Source organism: Corylus avellana, chromosome ca1 (assembly GCF_901000735.1).
Source record: "Corylus avellana chromosome ca1, CavTom2PMs-1.0".
Classification (NCBI taxonomy): Eukaryota; Viridiplantae; Streptophyta; class Magnoliopsida; order Fagales; family Betulaceae; genus Corylus; species Corylus avellana.
In genome coordinates this window covers 9,935,710-9,952,718 of record NC_081541.1, presented here as the reverse complement: position 1 = coordinate 9,952,718, position 17,009 = coordinate 9,935,710, and the positions used below count along the sequence as shown (strand labels likewise).

The window sequence follows — 17,009 nt, the reverse complement described above, 5'->3', positions numbered from 1 at the left end:
TACTCACAAATCAGTCCTTCCTCCTGAAATCCCGGGATAAGGGTACATTCCTTCAAATCCTGGAATTGTACATAAGGATACAGATAAGGGTAATCACCTTGCTCCATGACTCATTAGACTCAAACGTGCAGGACTCTATGACCTAATGCCTATAAAAGAAGAAAATGACACACAAGTTTTGCTGCTGTCTAAAACATTATACAATTGTCAATTACACTAATATTTCAAAAATTGGTTACTAACTTAGAGCATGTTTAAAATTATGTTTGAGAAATAGAGTTTTTAATTCAAAAAATACTTTTTTACGCTTTTACCAAAAATTCATTTTAACTTTTTTTTTTTTTTTTTTGTAACAATTTTAACTATTTTTAAAACTTTATTCAAACTCACTTCTTTGAGATCCTTGCCATTTTCGAGCTTGTATGGAACTTTGCTGCTAGTACAAGAAAACCCAGCCAGGCCCTTAAAGTAGATACTTTTATTTTGGGCTAACCGGATCGGGCAATATTTAATTTGGGCTTTCGTTAAGTCAGAAGCAAATGGATCATAATCACCCGATCCGAAAGAACTAGTCGGTTCACTTGGACGGTGACACAAGTGAACAGCACAAACTGACTCCGCAGGCCACGTTGGTTTCTCTCGACACTTCGCGAGCACCGGAAAATTCAAACAATTACTTTTTAACCAAAAATGTTTTGGGATCCAATGCGACTTCAATCACGCACATCTATTCTCACAATCATAATGTGTGAGACGTGGCTTCTATCAGATGGTTCAGGGCCTTCATATATTCCCTCCCACAAAAACAAGATGCAAAAATCATGATTTTCTTTAGCAGTAATCCACTTAAAAAAAAAAAAAAAAAACTATTTTAAATTAAATCGCAAAAAATTAAAAAACTTGCGTTTTCAAATTATGAGTAATAAGTATTTTTTTAACACAATTTTAAAGGTCAAATTGTAATTTTATCAAACGCCAAAAAAACCCTAATACTAAGGCTTCGTTTGGTTCGCGGAATGTCTAGTCCATTGAAAAATAATTAGTTACTATTGAGAATAGACTATTATCAAGAATAGAGTGTTACCAAACAAAAGACTAACTATACCTAGTATTAACTAGTCCAATCCAAAGATCTATTCCGCAAACCAAACGGGGCCTAAAAGTCTAGATCCTTAATTGGATTATTAACATTATAAAGAAGTTATCTATATTTTTTAGATTAACTTTTAAAATTTTAATCATTATACCAAACAAAACAATTCAAACTTTACCATCGTAGCATTTACAGTTAATATAATTTGTGAAAAACATGAAGAATCCTTGCCAACTTTCTGATTTTCAAGTTAGAATTCATGCAAATTCTGTTTTTGTAGGTCAAAATTTTTATAAAAGTGCTAAATTTGTGACACATGTGATCTGCGTCCGAGTGCTCATATATTAGACGCTCCACTTCACACCAAAAATAAATGCCATAATCTGATAATCTTCGCGTCTGCCTCGTTTCCTCTCTAGGAAGCTCTAGAAGTTGAGCAGCTTTGTATTAGTTCCTGGGCAGTGTCAGTCTTCTCGACACAAATTGTTCTCGCAGCTTCCAGAAATAAATGCCATATATTAGACGCTCCACTTCACACCAAAAATAAATGCCATAATCTTCGCGTCTGCCCCGTTTCCTCTCTAGGAAGCTCTAGAAGTTGAGCAGCTTTGTATTAGTTTCTGGGCAGTGTCAGTCTTCTCGACACAAATTGTTCTCGCAGCTTCCAGTCCTATTCTCTCTCTGCTCAGCCTGCTTCCATCTCTCTTCGTCGCCGCTCTAAGCAGTAAGTCTCTCACTCCCTTTACAGCATTTTGCCTTAAACTCTTAGTTCACTGGCATAGTCGCTTTGCCTTTTCTAGTCGTTCATGGTACTGAGAAGATAATTCTTTCATGATCTCTTTTGCTATTTTACTTTGATACCCAGTAACAATACCATCATATGCGAAAATGGGTTTGTTCTGTTTTAGTGTAATGCTTGTTGCGTGTGTTGGTTCTCTAGTAATTCGTTGGGGAGCCATATGTCCCTAAAGGTGTTTGTGGGAAGACCTACACGAACTGTATTTTTCTAATTTCTTTGCTTTGAAAGCCCGTTAGAATTGGAGGTCTGCATGGTCTAGACTCTAGAAGGGTTGTGGCATATTGAATGTTACAATATTAATTAAATAATTAAATTCATCCGTTCATATTGTAGTGTATCCAATTTTCTGAATGTATTTTTGATGAAAAATGAATTGTAATGATGGTTTGGATGAATGGAAAGGAATTGAAAAATGGAAGTATTCTTGAAATGAACTCAATTGAAATTGGTTGATTTGAGGTGCTGACTAGAAATCATGCATCTTTATGTCCGTTATATAAGTAGTGATGATGTTCATCATGTCCCTTTAGATTATGATGGTGCTTGTTGGCTGTGTTGGTCAGATTTAAGGAAGCCACAACCAATGGGATTCTTGAGGTTGCTCGGCATAACTAGTTTTCACGATGATTTTGGTAGTACAAATCAACATCAGATTTATGACAAACTGAGCTTGAACTTATCATATTCTTAAACTAAAAAGAAAAAAAAAATGATGCTCTAATTATAGAAGCGTTTTATTCTCAAGTACTTAAAAAAAAAAAGTGTTTTATTCTTACTATAACACATTTTTTGAGAGTTGATTACTGTTAAAACTTTCAAAAGGGTTGTTAAGGATACAAATACCCAGGAAACTCTCAAGTAAGGCTTTGATATAACATGTTAGAATATTATCTTAATCAAAAGCTTAAACCTATAGGTTGGATCATATCAATGACTCACTCTTGTGACTCCCATTGATGTGGGATTTAATCGCGCTCACTCATATATGTATATTCTAACAACTGTCTTATACGCATTCTCACTAACATATGTTGCATTTGATTCTAAGGCTTCATATTTAACCTTTTGATATTTCTTAATAGTTGCCAATCGCCAAAAAAAAATTGACCTGACTCGCGAGGAGTTTGATCAATAATACCTATTAACATCTAGATCATTTTCGTCAGGTAGAATTGTGGTTTTGAGGAAACTAGATGCTTTCAGACAGCATCACCAGTATTCAGTCTATATGAGTTGAATTTGTTGGCACTCTGATAAGGTTTAAAAGCACTTGGTTGTTCCTTATTGCAAAATAAAATGGAAGATTGTTGGTAGCCTCTAGACAAAAGATAAAAAGTCTATAATTCCAAACTTGCAATGGTTTTTGGTGCAGAGATGACTTGAGAAAAGATGATGGTGACCTTTTTACTGAATCGAATCTCTTTTGTGGTGTTAATAATCAAAGTAATCTATTATGAGTCTTTGCTTCCACCGTGCCAAGAAAACGCCTACTTATAAGTGAGGCACACTAGTGACCAAGCAAGTAAACTGCTGAATTGACTGTCTAGCTCTTGCAATCAATGAAAATTTCCTTCACCGTAGTAAGCTAAGCAAGCCCGGTTTTCTTGCATCATAACTTCTATTAGAGAACTTATAATCATATAAGGCATTTTAACCCCAAGGGGTTGGCCCAAGTGGTGAAGGCCTTGGTCTTGAGGGTTTGCTCCCTTCAAAGTCCAAGGTTCAACACCTCATGGGTGCAAACAATCCCTTAGTGAAAAGCCAACGATTTAACCAGTTCCGTGTAGAGAAACTTTCGAGGGTGCGGTGCATGGGATTGGGATTTACTCTACAAGGGTAGGTTTAAAGGGCCCTGTATCCCTCTGTTTTGTCCTCCTATCTTAATAGACTTTAGAATGGGGAAAGTGAATATTTTTTAGTTATAGTCTTGTAGGGTTGGTTTCATGCTTGTTAAATCAGATGATGAATTTGATTTCTCTCTGTCTGGCATTTACAGTCATACATAACTATGTCTATGAAGGTTGTGTTTTATACCTTGTTTGTGCTTCATGTTGTTAATGGTTGTTTGCTGCTGTGTTTGGTTGTTCAAGTGAAAGCAAAAGCTTCATCCTTTTATTTTTCTAAATGCAGGAATGTCTGAACCAGCATACACTGTGGCATCTGATAGTGAAACCACAGGAGAGGAGAAAACTTCTTCTGCTTTTCCAGAAATTGCAATTGGAATTGACATTGGCACTGCCCAATGCAGTGTTGCAGTCTGGAATGGCTCCCAAGTAGAGCTTCTTAAAAATACTAGAAACCAAAAAATGATGCGATCATATGTCAACTTCAAAGATGATGTCCCTTTAGGGGGTGTCAGCAATCAACTCTCCCATGAACATGAAATGTTATCTGGAGCAGCAATCTTCAACATGAAACGCTTAATTGGTCGGGCTGACACTGATCCAGTTGTTCATGCAAGCAAAAGCCTTCCATTTTTGGTACAAACATTGGACATTGGTGTCCGACCGTTTATTGGAGCCTTGGTTAACAATGTCTGGAGATCCACCACTCCTGAAGAAGTCCTGGCAATATATCTGTTGGAGTTAAGAGCAATGGCTGAAGTTGCGTTAAAGCGGCCCATAAGAAATGTTGTTCTGACCATTCCTGTTTCATTTAATCGCTTCCAGGTGACCCGGATTGAACGTGCTTGTGCCATGGCTGGCCTTCATGTCCTAAGACTGATGCCTGAACCAACAGCTGTGGCACTATTATATGCACAGCAGCAGCAACAGACTATACATGACAATATGGGCAGTGGAAGTGAGAAGATTGCACTCATATTCAATATGGGTGCTGGCTATTGTGATGTAGCTGTTACCGCTACAGCGGGAGGAGTTTCGCAGATAAAAGCCTTGGCAGGAAGTCCTATAGGAGGTGAAGACATGCTTCAGAATATGATGCGTCATCTGTTGCCCGACTCAGAGATCCTCTTCTCAAACCATGGAATCAGTGAGATCAAATCGATGGGATTGCTTCGAGTAGCAACCCAGGATGCAATCCACAAGCTCACCTCCCAGACCAGTGTTCAAATCGATGTTGACTTAGGAAATGGGTCAAAAATATGTAAGGTTGTGGACCAGGAGGAATTCCAGGAAGTCAACAAAAAGGTGTTTGAGAAGTGCGAGAGCCTCATCATCCAATGCTTGCGTGATGCCAAGGGAGAACCTGAAGATGTGACTGACATAATTGCCGTAGGTGGATGTTCATATATTCCAAAGATAAGGAATCTTCTCATGAGTATATGTAAAAAACAGGAGCTTTACAAAGGGATGAACCCATTGGAAGCTGCTGTCTGTGGGGCAGCACTAGAGGGAGCAGTGGCTTCAGGTGTCAATGATCCCTTTGGGAATTTGGACCTGTTAACCATTCAAGTCACTCCTCTGGCCATTGGGATTCAAGCTGTTGGAAACAATTTTGTACCCATTATACCTAGAAACACTACAATGCCAGCACGGAAAGAGCTTGTTTTCACAACTGTCCATGATAATCAAACTGGGGCACTGATTGTTGTTTATGAAGGTGAAGAGAAGAAGGTGGAAGGGAACCATCTGCTGGGCTATTTCAAGATCATAGGTATTCCACCAGCTCCCAGGGGAGTTCCAGAGATAAATGTGTGCATGGACATTGATGCCTCAAATGTTTTGAGAGTTCTGGCTGGGGTTGTACTGCCAGGGTCTCAACATCATGGAATTCCTGTCATGGAAGTCAGGATGCCAACAGTTGATGATGGGCATGGCTGGTGTGCCGAAGCTCTACATAGAACTTATGGGTCTAGCCTGGACTTAGATACAGTTCAGAAGAAGATATAGCGGTGAGATGTAAATATTTAATCTGTGTGTTTATTTTGTTACTGTGCTTTTTTATGTTTCTAGTGATCCTGAACAGAATAAATTTTCAGTAAAGACGGTTGTAAGGTGATATGGTTCGTTACATCAACAAATGTGGACTTTATGTAATTAACTTTGCTACTTCTGATGAGTTTCGATCTTCGTGAACAGTTGTAATTATATGTGCTACTTCTATTCTGGCTACTTAAATGTGGACTTCAATAAATATGAACAGTTGTAAGGTGATAATTTGTTACCATGCTAAGTTTGTTCCTGTTATGATTTTGGTGCAACTTCACATTTTCTGTATTATGAATTTATGATTGACAGGTTCGTGGTTAATGATTCACTGATCTGGTATCATGATTACTGAAAGCATGTGGCTGCAGTGCAGCCATCTTTGTAGGATTTTTGAAGTTAATTTGGCATTGTTTGTTATACTAAGATGTCCATATTCAGTATGCTAGCAGTCACAATAATGAATCTTATTAAAATCCACGTTATTTTTCTTCAATTAATAGATATGCAATTAATGTAGAGATGTTGAGGATTTACTAGGTGGCAAAAAACACTCTGAGAAGTTAAGGTTCTTTAATTACCAGTTGTGCAATTAATGTAGAGATGTTGAGGATTTTCTTGCTAGCAAACAATGGCAAAAATCATGTCTTAACATCTTCTAGAACCTCCTTGGCTCTATCTATATAAGCAGTACAAGTAACTGTATTATACGCATCTTCAGGGGTCTTACCAGAAAGCAGAGGAAATCATCTTCAGAGGGAAGGTGGGATTGAAGTTACCTCCATCATCGCAGTATGAATTTTGTTTTTACCTGATTACATATTGATCTGTGTTTTTACAAAAAGGCATAGGAAATCACCAGATGAAGATGTCGCCTACATCAATGATATGGATCACAGTATTATCAATGGCTGTTTTCCACCACTCCATGGTCTTCGGTGAGTAGTTCTACCTCATCAATTTAACAGCCAAAAAAAATTGAATAAATGAGCGTTTGTAAGATGCCTTTGAATATGTATTGGTCAGTTCATTTGAGCTACCTTCTTTTTCTTTTTTTTAGCTGTTGATACAATGCATTTGGAACACTAGCTAACTTCTCAATTGTGTAAATGATTCTCATATGTTCTTTCTACGGATTTAACCTCAAAAGAAAATCTTGCAGGTGGTGATCTTGGGATAAATTATGGAAGAACTGGGAATGATCTCCCATCCCCGAAAGCTGTAGTCGATTTCCTTACTAAAAATCTAAACTATGCTATCCCACTGGTCCGGCTTTTTGATGCTAATCTTGAATTTCTAGAAGCATTGAGGGGAACCAATTTGGTTGTAACTGTTGGAGTCCCAAATGTCCTGCTCACCCACATAGCATCAAGCCAAAATGTTGCCAATAGCTGGGTTAACGATCACATCAAATCATTCGTCAGCCCCAATGGTGTCAAGTTCCGTTATATTTTGTTGGCAGCAACGCTATCCCATGCATTGTCGCGTCGTCGGGCCCTCCGGCCATGGAAAATATCTACCAAGCACTAAAATTAGCAGGATTATCGGATCATATTAAAGTTACGACAGCGGTATACCCTATTGCACTAAGCAACTCATACCCTCCATCCAATAGCACATTTTGTTCTGAGGTTGCCGACATCATGTACAAAGTGTCAAACTTTTTATATGATATAGGCTCTCCACTTTCAATCAATCGTACCCTTACTTTGCCTTTGCCTCGGATCCATCCCTCTTCTCATTGGAGTATGCTTCATTTCGATGTCAAAAGCTGGTGCTTATAGACGGCATTTACGAGTATTACAAGCTCTTTGATGCCATGGTGGATGCTTTTGTAACAGCAATGGCAAGGGCAGTGGGGAAGGAGGATGTCAAAATTGTGGTTTCTGAAACTGGCTGGCCAACCGAGGGCAATGAGCCTTGCACAAGCATTGCCAATGCCAACATCTATAACAGCAATCTAAAGAAGCATGTGATAGAAAAAGGGTGCACCCCACGAAGGGCAGACTTGAATTTGGAAGCGTACATAAATTCAATGTTCAACGAGAACTAAAAACCTGATCCAGTTGAACGATACTTTGGTGCTTTTTATCCAAACCTTACTGATGTATACCGATTATGGCGTTGATGAACTCAGCAATTTGTTGCTAAGGCTTTTTACTCTATATTATGGCCTGAGATTCCTTAAACAGTGATTTTTGTCAACTAATTAATGATATATTGGGAAGTGACAAAAGAACTAATTACAAAGAAGAGAGAGAAGGTTCCTTTATGACTTTATTGATTTTTTTTTTCTTTATAATGAGTAAGAAATTAAGATGCTTACCTAAGGTTAATTTATTGACAAATGAGATTTTTCTTAATGATACAATTATATTGCTATGTGAGGAAATAATTAATTATTTTCTTCAAAAAAAAAAAAAATTATATTTTTGACTAAACATAGTTTCTTTTCGTATAAGGATAACTTCACTAAATTAATTAATATGATAGAAAGTGATATCCCAAAAATCCACCTCTTAGAACTTGAGCTGGTTAGTACATTGAAGGAGCTAATAAGCTCATGGCCAAATAGGCTTTGTAAGTTTCAGTGGCAGATCAAAGAACTCGTATTAGGAGGGGCAGAACTAAAATAATAATTTTAAAAAAAATTTTGGAGGGACAAGAGAAAGAGAAGTAAGGGTTAAGGTAAAAAAAATAAAAAAAAAAGTTCAAAATTTTTTGGAGGGGCGAGCACCCCTACCTGCCTCCCTTTATATCCACCTCTGTTTGTAATGATACTCATTTGGTTGTAAAAACCCGTGTAACGTTATATTACCTCCCAGGCTCCCACACACCAAATACAATATTCAGTGATGTATTTTATGTCGAAATTGATGAGAAAGCGTCATACTCTATCTGTTACAGTAGAAAGTGGCATTTAATGCCACATAAGTCATGCACATTATCAAAAGAAGAATAGTTCAAAAGTTTCATAAAACTACTACGATAGTGGACAAGTGGTTTGATTGCCTAATATAAGAGAATGTTTTACCTTTGAAGGGTTTTTCAAAGAATTTCACTTCGTCAATAAAAACTTGTATTGATTATGTAATTACCTTGTTATATTTTAGAAAAAACTTCACAATACCTTCCTAAACTTCTACACATTTTGACATTAGCCCCTAATGTTAACATAACATTTATACTGTTAACACCACCCAATCTAGAATCATAAGCCTGTATACTTTTTGATCAAATTATTATATATGTACATATCAATGCTAACCTTCCCATCAGGACTACTGTTAGACTCGGATAGTCGTGAGATATATTGACCAGGAAATCTATCAGTTGGGAAGTTGATGGCAAATCCCATGGCATTGCCATCACAACCTGTCTGTCCATATTCACTGAAGGAACTCAAAAGAATAAAGAAAGTGACACATTCAAACCCACAAACAACAAAGAATAAACTCCAAATTACACGAACCGGGGCAATTCGTACAAAACACTGCCCCTTGTCGGCATTGAAAACACTTGTGAGACTAAAATACAAAGCACAAATTAGGGAGTAGTGAGAAGCAGCAGTAGACTCCAAGTAGAAGGACCCCCAACATCTTACGTCACTACTTCAGTAATAGAACCTTGATACCTAAACGACACCAGGTTGACGACAAAACGCCATGATCCAGAGCCAAAAACGTATGTGTACAGACAAGTGTACATAATGTATTTGTCAATTTCAATTTCCAATGCAATAATTAATTACTCCCCCTCTTCTTTTTATCGCAAATATTGTACAAGAGTAAATAACAGGAGCTCCAATTGACTTCTCAAATAACAAAACCCGACACATATTCCTACCAGCTCTGCTAACGTTGAAACCGACATATAAAATATTGGAGAGTTTAACCAACTGATGCAAGAGCTCAAGAAGATGATTACAAAATGAGAGGGTTTTTTTTGAATCTGGTTATATTTTTTTATTATAAACAAAGTCCAACCACGTAGATCCAAAAGATTCTATCATCTTCACAAACAACAAAAAATAAAAATTATATATCAACTTTTGAATTGAAACAGAGATTTCTTTCTTTTCAACGCTTTGGTTGGTTGAGTACAACAGTTCTATTTCCCACCATATGATTTCCAAAGCAGTGTTCGCCGTCTCGACCACGCTATCTTGTTCCCATGCATGCTTTTTGGCCCTCCAAAACCCAAAACCCAAAACCCTGTAGACTTTGTTAATTCTTGTAAATGCCACAAAGCTCAAAATTGGACATGGTGCACTGCACACCATCTCACACCCCACCCAGCACGTCGTCGTGAATTTTTTTTCTTTTTTCCTTTTTCTTGGTGTTGACAATCAACGCACGAGGAAACTTGAATTGCGAAATAAATAATCAATTATTAGCAGTTGTTAATGCCCTATTTACTCTTTTTGATTCGTTTAGAACCGTTGGGATACGGACACGTGGCGGCGTCTGAGGTGGGGAGAGACGATGGAGATTAGTCCTCCCAGTGGGGGCCTCATCTTTGACCTGTAAATCATCTCATCGTACGGCCTCCTGTAGAACTTCAAAAACGGCACAAACGACTCACGGGACTTGTCCGTCCTGCTGACGTGGTTCTCCTTGCGAAAGAACATGGCCGGTGATTGGAGGAACGAGGGCCGTGGGGTACGCGGGTGTGGGGATTTGCCTGCCTCACGGCCTGTGCTGCGCTGTGGCAACGGGGTCGAAGGGAACAGGGACTTCCTCGTTAGCCTATTGCTGCTACCACCGTAGATGCTTCCAGGTGGCGTTCTCGCAGCCGGTGATGCGAACGAGAGTGACCGGGCGTTGAGTGGGGAGATGAGTGCCGGGCCCAGAGGAGAGGGGCCGGTGGGTCCTACTTTGGAAGCTGACGTGTCCGTTAAGCTGAGGTACCATGGTTTGAGTGAGTCAAAGTGGTGTGAGACAGTGAACGAGAAGCGGGAGGATGAGCATGAGCCAATCTTGGCCGTCGATTGTAAGGACGAAGGGTCGAATCGGAGGGACGAGGCTCGTGGGTAGGCTGAGAAATCGTTGAACTCCAATGACTCTTCAAAATCTAGCGATGACACCACATATGTGACCGTTGCTAGCTCAATGAACGGTCGCACCCCCTGCAGCCATAAAAATTATAAGCCTTTAAAACCAAATATCATTAAATTTCGGAAAAATTAAGGAAACAAGCAAGGGGTAGTTATCGGACAAGAAAATTAAAGCTAATTAACCAATTATTCGCCACTTCAATGTAATTAAGTTAAATTTGGGTCCAATTCACATTATTTGTGACATGATTTTGTTGAACCCAACAAACGAATATCGAAGCAAGAACAAAGAACTCCATAGGGTCGACCCCAAAAAAAACACACAACAAAATCCTTAAATGGGTTACAAAGGTGGTCCAGGAAGAGTGGTCAAACGGTAACAAACACTGTTGCATGCAAATTCAACAGTAAAAGACTTTTGTTTAAGCTGCACACAGCAAGTACAGAGGTAGTGGAACACAGTACACAGAGAGAGAGGTACAAAGAGGAGGCATGCTTTTGGATTTTTACCTTCCATAAATAAGAGAAGAGGGAGGGAGGGTCTGTGACAAAAGCCTTCAACAGCCGGCCTGGGTAGTACTCCGCCACAGTTTTCAGCGTTGCCAGCAATAAGTTCATAAAAGCCGATGCAGACCTGAAAAAGCCTGCATTCGCCACGCATTCAATATAATTAACTTATTTCAATGTTTTATCTCAAAAAAGATATTCTTAGCAGCTCAAAAGTAAGATAAAACACTGGTATTAATTTATTAATTGTGATTGGAATGCTAAAAGGCTGAGCACTGTGTGGAAGATTATCTGTTACTGGCAAAGCAAAAAAGGAGAATCGTGGGTACTTCTGCTGAAGATCAAATATTTAAGGAAGCTACAGTTTTGAAATTGACTAATTCTGGGAGCGTATCAAAGCTCCAATTCCCAATAATACCCCCTACTGATCCTACAATACGAGACCATTATTGAGGCCCTTGACCACGACACTTCAGGGGCACTCCAGACACTTTATGAGAATATCTCAGACGATGCCGGTGCTCCGACATGCTGTCGCATTAACTAGGCTGGCTACGGCAGCGTGCGTGAAGATTTGAGGTCAAAATGACTAAACTACCCAACCAATTTCAAACCTATATCAATTTTCAAAAGGGTACTATCGACATTCTAAGCCAACTTACTTGCGTCGAAAAGGAGAACGAAGTGCTCTACGTTTTTTGGCATGCTTTGAATCGCCACCTCCAGTGTAAACACCAGCAAACGAGTAAACCTGAAAAATTAAAGAAGAAAATAAATAGTGAAAGATTTGTTACAACGTTAACGATGGGAAGAAAAATCTTGTTTGGGAACTCACAGTTTCTGGGAATGGAATTTCTGGTAATCTTGCTTGATCCGGAAAATCTATAACAATGGCAGAACAAACAATTTTTTAATTTTCTTCAGTTACTTTACTCATGACTTTCACGCATTTTGAAGAAAAACTTTGAGAGAAATTAAGGAAGAAGAATTATATATACCAAAACGGGTCTGGATTCTTCATCGTGACCGGCAACATAAGCAACGCCTTCGGCGAGCTCAGCTGAGAACTCATCTGCTATTAAATGCTCTGTATCCAAAAACGAATAAACAATTAAAAAAGTAAAAACCAGAGGCTTCAATAACTCAGATTTTCTTTTTTTTTCTTTTTAATTAGTAATGTGGAGAAGTGACTTTAATCATTACTACTGGGAGTTCAACTTTAACGCTTAATTCAAAGAGGAAAAGCAAGATTCTTTACTGAGCGAGACAAAAAGAAAAGAAGGTAGCAGCAGGGAACAATAGGAATAGCCTTTGAGATGAAGAAGAATATTAAAAAAAAATTAAAAATTAAAAATAAAAATTAAAAATTAAAAAAAAAAAAAAAAAAAAAAAAAAAAAAACGGATACCAGTGCCGATACTCTCTCTCCAAGAAAGACAAGCCCTTAAGTTCTTCGCAGCCTTCTTCACACTATCTCCTTTGGATCTCAGAAACCGTTCTACACATGCCCTGTTGCAGAACTTCTCCTGTGTACAATAATGGCAAGAGAAATTTAAAACCCAAGTTCCAAGAAAATGTACACACACAGCTTGAAGAAATCATGAAAGAAACTTTTAGATGAACATGCAATATTACTATCCAGTACAGAAGGTGCACTATACAGTCACATGGAGCTCTAAAACACAGCAAAATAAGAAGCTGAACCCAACTCACCTGCTTCACTGTAAGAGGGGCTTGTTTTCTGAGAAGCTCCAGAACGGCTTCAACCCTGGCGTCGTCTTTCTGATCTTTCTTCCCCATTTCAAGCAACACTCAGAAATCTCCAAGAAAACACTAATATTCCAAACTTCTGCTTCACGCAACCATTAAAAACTTGCACTTGCAGTAGAGAGAGAGAGAGAGAGAGAGGGATTGAAAGTGAGTGAGATAATATTGTTGAATAAAAAGTGAGGGCTAATAGACCATATTTATAGCAAACGACGGCTAATAACGCCGTTATTAACACAGTAAAACACTGGAGCTTTTTATAAAGGCTTTCAACGTCAACACTGCTTCGGTCAATGCCAACACATGATTGTGAAGATGGTCCGATAGCGATTCGTAACGGAAAACGTTTATGGCCAAGCCCCACTGCCCAAACCCGTTACACCCACATTATTACTTTCCCCTTTTGCCCCTCCTCTGCTTATCTTACAAGGGCCTTTTAGTACATGCATTTAATGGTCACAGCTCGTTTGGCAAAATGAAGGTTCCCTGACTTCCTTATTTAGCCACCTATGTTTTAGGGGCTGAGTCAGAAGGATTTGATGTTGTACAAATCATTTATGAAACGGTAAGTGGGACTCCGAGCGAAAAGGCTGCATTGGTGTAATTATATAGGACAGTACATTTTGTCCTGGTAAATTTAATGGGAATTACAATGATAAATTTGTAGAAAATGGGGTAAAAAAAAAAAAACACGAACATGTGAGCGGATATTGCGGGATAATCGGACGTATCGAATGAGTGTTAGCACAGTGTTTTCAGGTACATCGGTTGCCCAGATTTTTGTTTGGATATATTTTCCTTAGTCGTGTTTAATTTCAATTAACACTTATGATTTTATTATTAATACAAAAATAAATAATCATAGGCTTTTACTCCATTAAAAGAGCCATAAAATTTCGATATTTTCACCCAATAAAGAGCAATCACTACATAGCTACATACTGTACAGTTATGTGCCCATTACGAAAGATTGATAATTATCAACATGGGTCTTTAAGGGGTAACTCAATTGGTTGTGGACCACGCCTAATAAAGCAATGTCACTAGTTCGAATCTCTCATCCCCCTTCCCTTGTGTGAACATGTTAAAATAATAATAATAATAATAATAATAATTACTAACGTGGACCACCTCGAAATAATCTTGTATAGAAAATATTAAAAAAGCTCGGAAAAGGTTATAACATAAAAAGAGCTCAAAAAGTTGTATTAAGATTATCTCAAAATAAAATTATCTGACTTAACCATCAAAAGCTCTAAGCAATTGTTACTTTAGTGGTATTTTTTTTCCTTATTTTGTAGGTGCTCATTGTGCAGTCCAATCATGCAAAAATGAACAAATCATATGTATTAATTTTAAATTAAAAACCAATAATACAAATCAAGGTATATATGAAGTAAAATAAAAATTAATTAACAGTTTATTGTCTCCTTAAAGGGGATTCATACGCCCGATATACAGGTGCTCGATCAGCCAGGAACTATTGAATCACATGTTCGAGGGTGGAGCTGGAGGATCAATGCTGCGGAAAAAACATGAACCATTCACATTAACACACACACACACAGAGTCCCATAAGTCAAAACCTTGATATTTGTCGTCCAATATATATTTTCTTTCACTCTACATTAAAGTCCAAGTCCGTTGTTGTTACGGCGACGACCTCACAAAGTCCAGGACATTCTCCACGTGTCAAGTACTTTTATATATCCCATATATAAATATTTCTCAGACCTTCATTATTTTAGCTCGTACTAATAATATTCTGAAAATATATAAATATAATTTATGTTGCCTAGAAATGGCCGCTTGCCCAAGTCAAAAACCCCCGCAATTAAAAAGCAAAAACTCGTCGGTTAACTGAAGAAAGAGGGGGGGTTAGGGATAGCCAAAGCGTAGTTTAGGCTGGTAAGTTGAACTTCCCAAAGCTAAAGCTGTAAGCTTTATCGTGGCAACTAAAATAACAACACAAACGCGGTATTTAGTGAAAGATTTGTTTCGTTTGTCCCCATTCAAATGTGGACGAGATTCTTCTCTTTACCTAAGCTTCTCTTTCTCTTTCTCTTTCTTTTTCTTTTTCTTTTTTCTTTTTTGTGAAAATGGATAAAGTCCCCCCATCTCTCTCTCTCTATCTCTCTCTCTCTCTCTGAATATTCAAATGCTATGAGATTTCACGGCTATAATGTGGGTGTATGAGAGGTTGGCATATAGTTTGGCATGAGATGATGACTTTGGGGGATATGATACTGTTGCTTGACAACCATCCCACGTGGCCCAAGTGTACTGAACTTGCTTCCTTTTTCTCACCTACCCTTAAAAAAATCTTCTTCTTTTTTTTGTTTAAGTATTTTTTTAGTGATTTCAAAATTTGAAACATATCACCCTCCCTCCTCCCTTAGTCTCCCGGCCAACGTGCTTCTCACTTCTCACACCCCACACACCACCATCCTAAAACTATATGATGGTTGAATCATTACCCTTTTAAATTCAAAATCACGTATTGCTTTCCTCTCTGGCTTCTATATACACACGCAGCATTCTCTCTCTCTCTCTCTCTCTCTCTCTATCCACTACAAACAAATTAAGGTGAAAAGGGCAATAGTGGTTTCCTTAAATATTTACGAAGTAACTAAAACTAGCAAATAGCCTGTTCTTCTGGTTGTCTTCTGTCGGTTACTCTAACTTCATTTGGGTAGAAGTAACGATGGATTGTGTCCACATGAAACCAAGGCAATTCAGAACTTGTACGTACGTGGGCATCAAGTAGTTTTTTTTTTTTTTTAAACCGATGACTAGACTAGACTAGGGATATATAATATATATAATAATATGCTCCATTGTTTTGCCCCTTTGGAAATTTCTGAGAAACTTGTATGAAAATTTTAAGCAATGCCACTTCCAGGACAATGTAATAATGAATATTCCCGGCACTCGATCTATGTCTGTTTCTAACATTAACTGTGTGATATATGACACTATTTCTCACTATTTTTCTGTTTACTTGTCAACTTAAAAGGCAATGAAAAACTCCATCGTTTTTCCTCTCTTTTTTACTCCCTAAGAGTTTTGAGATCTTGTTGTAGAGCCAGGAAAATAATTTCCAAAATTTTCAAATTATGACTCCAACCATTCAAAGTAGACATATACAACTCTAAAGACTCTTTAACTTCTTGATATGTTATATTTGAAATTGCTCCGATCCACTAGGGAGATCATATATATATATATATGGATTAATTAAGATGTCTAAATTAAAATTAGGTTGATCCAATATCATAAAAATTTAAGTAACTTAAGAGAGAGAGTGGTTGTAAGATGTACATATCCTAGACAGGTGAACTCAACATCTTAGACCATTCTGAGCGGGTGAACTCTACCTTCTTTCTTAAATTAGTCAATTTTTTTATGAAATTTAAACTTAATTATGATTTTGCACGGGTTTTCGATTTTAATTAGGCTTTAAGACTTTTCATATTGTCGAGTTGGATAGATATATAAATAAAATGCTGAAGAAATATTCTTAAAGCAAATCATCATAGGGAAAAGTTATCACGGCGCACAGTACTTTTTCCGTCTCGTCTTCATCTCTCTTTAGAATTTTCCTAATGAGTCGCAACATGTTCACCTAGTTGGACGCTATTTTAGTTTTTTTTTCCTAGTTATGTTCATGCCTCTTTTCCCACAATTGAAATTGGAAGCACAGTTCAGTCTCTTATTTTGTGATTGGTCAAATCTTTCGGTGTCGTTGGTTGTACATGAGGTATATGTCTAATGTTTTTTTTTTTTTTTTTTTAATGTAAAATTTTTACTTACAAAAAAATAAATGCAATCGAGTCTCCTCTCCACTAGTAAATTCTCTAGTAAAAGTTGGGTCGAATGCCACGTGTCATGCCATGAATAT

General features: G+C 37.7%; 3 protein-coding genes across 5 annotated transcripts; 2 read left to right on the top strand and 1 right to left on the bottom strand.

Moving 5' to 3' along the window:
• Positions 1–1,485: 1,485 nt before the first annotated feature.
• On the top strand, positions 1,486–7,917 carry LOC132187249 (heat shock 70 kDa protein 8). 3 transcript variants are annotated; one of them, XR_009440810.1, is made up of 5 exons: positions 1,486–1,817; positions 4,023–5,745; positions 6,501–6,542; positions 6,625–6,717; positions 6,942–7,917. XR_009440810.1 is itself a non-coding variant. In XM_059601499.1 (3 exons), exon 2 carries the CDS (start codon positions 4,025–4,027, stop codon positions 5,741–5,743), a length of 1,719 nt encoding a protein of 572 aa, XP_059457482.1. In that variant the 5' UTR covers positions 1,486–1,817; positions 4,023–4,024; the 3' UTR covers positions 5,744–5,745; positions 5,833–5,864. The 3 variants fall into 3 exon arrangements, 1 of the variants encoding a protein (XP_059457482.1); XR_009440809.1 differs by having other exon boundaries at positions 6,501–6,717; XM_059601499.1 differs by lacking the exons at positions 6,501–6,542; positions 6,625–6,717; positions 6,942–7,917 and adding an exon at positions 5,833–5,864.
• Positions 6,648–7,832, top strand: LOC132177909 (glucan endo-1,3-beta-glucosidase-like). The gene is made up of 3 exons (XM_059590412.1): positions 6,648–6,717; positions 6,942–7,218; positions 7,457–7,832. The coding sequence occupies exons 1-3, from the start codon at positions 6,648–6,650 to the stop codon at positions 7,830–7,832; spliced, it is 723 nt and encodes a 240-aa protein (XP_059446395.1).
• Positions 7,918–9,792: 1,875 nt separating the features above from the next.
• Positions 9,793–13,263, bottom strand: LOC132190870 (uncharacterized). Its single transcript, XM_059605902.1, has 7 exons — positions 13,055–13,263; positions 12,750–12,867; positions 12,341–12,429; positions 12,178–12,224; positions 12,005–12,093; positions 11,346–11,479; positions 9,793–10,907 (listed from the first exon to the last, which is right to left on the bottom strand). Exons 1-7 carry the CDS (start codon positions 13,139–13,141, stop codon positions 10,212–10,214), a joined length of 1,260 nt encoding a protein of 419 aa, XP_059461885.1. The 5' UTR covers positions 13,142–13,263; the 3' UTR covers positions 9,793–10,211.
• Positions 13,264–17,009: the final 3,746 nt, after the last annotated feature.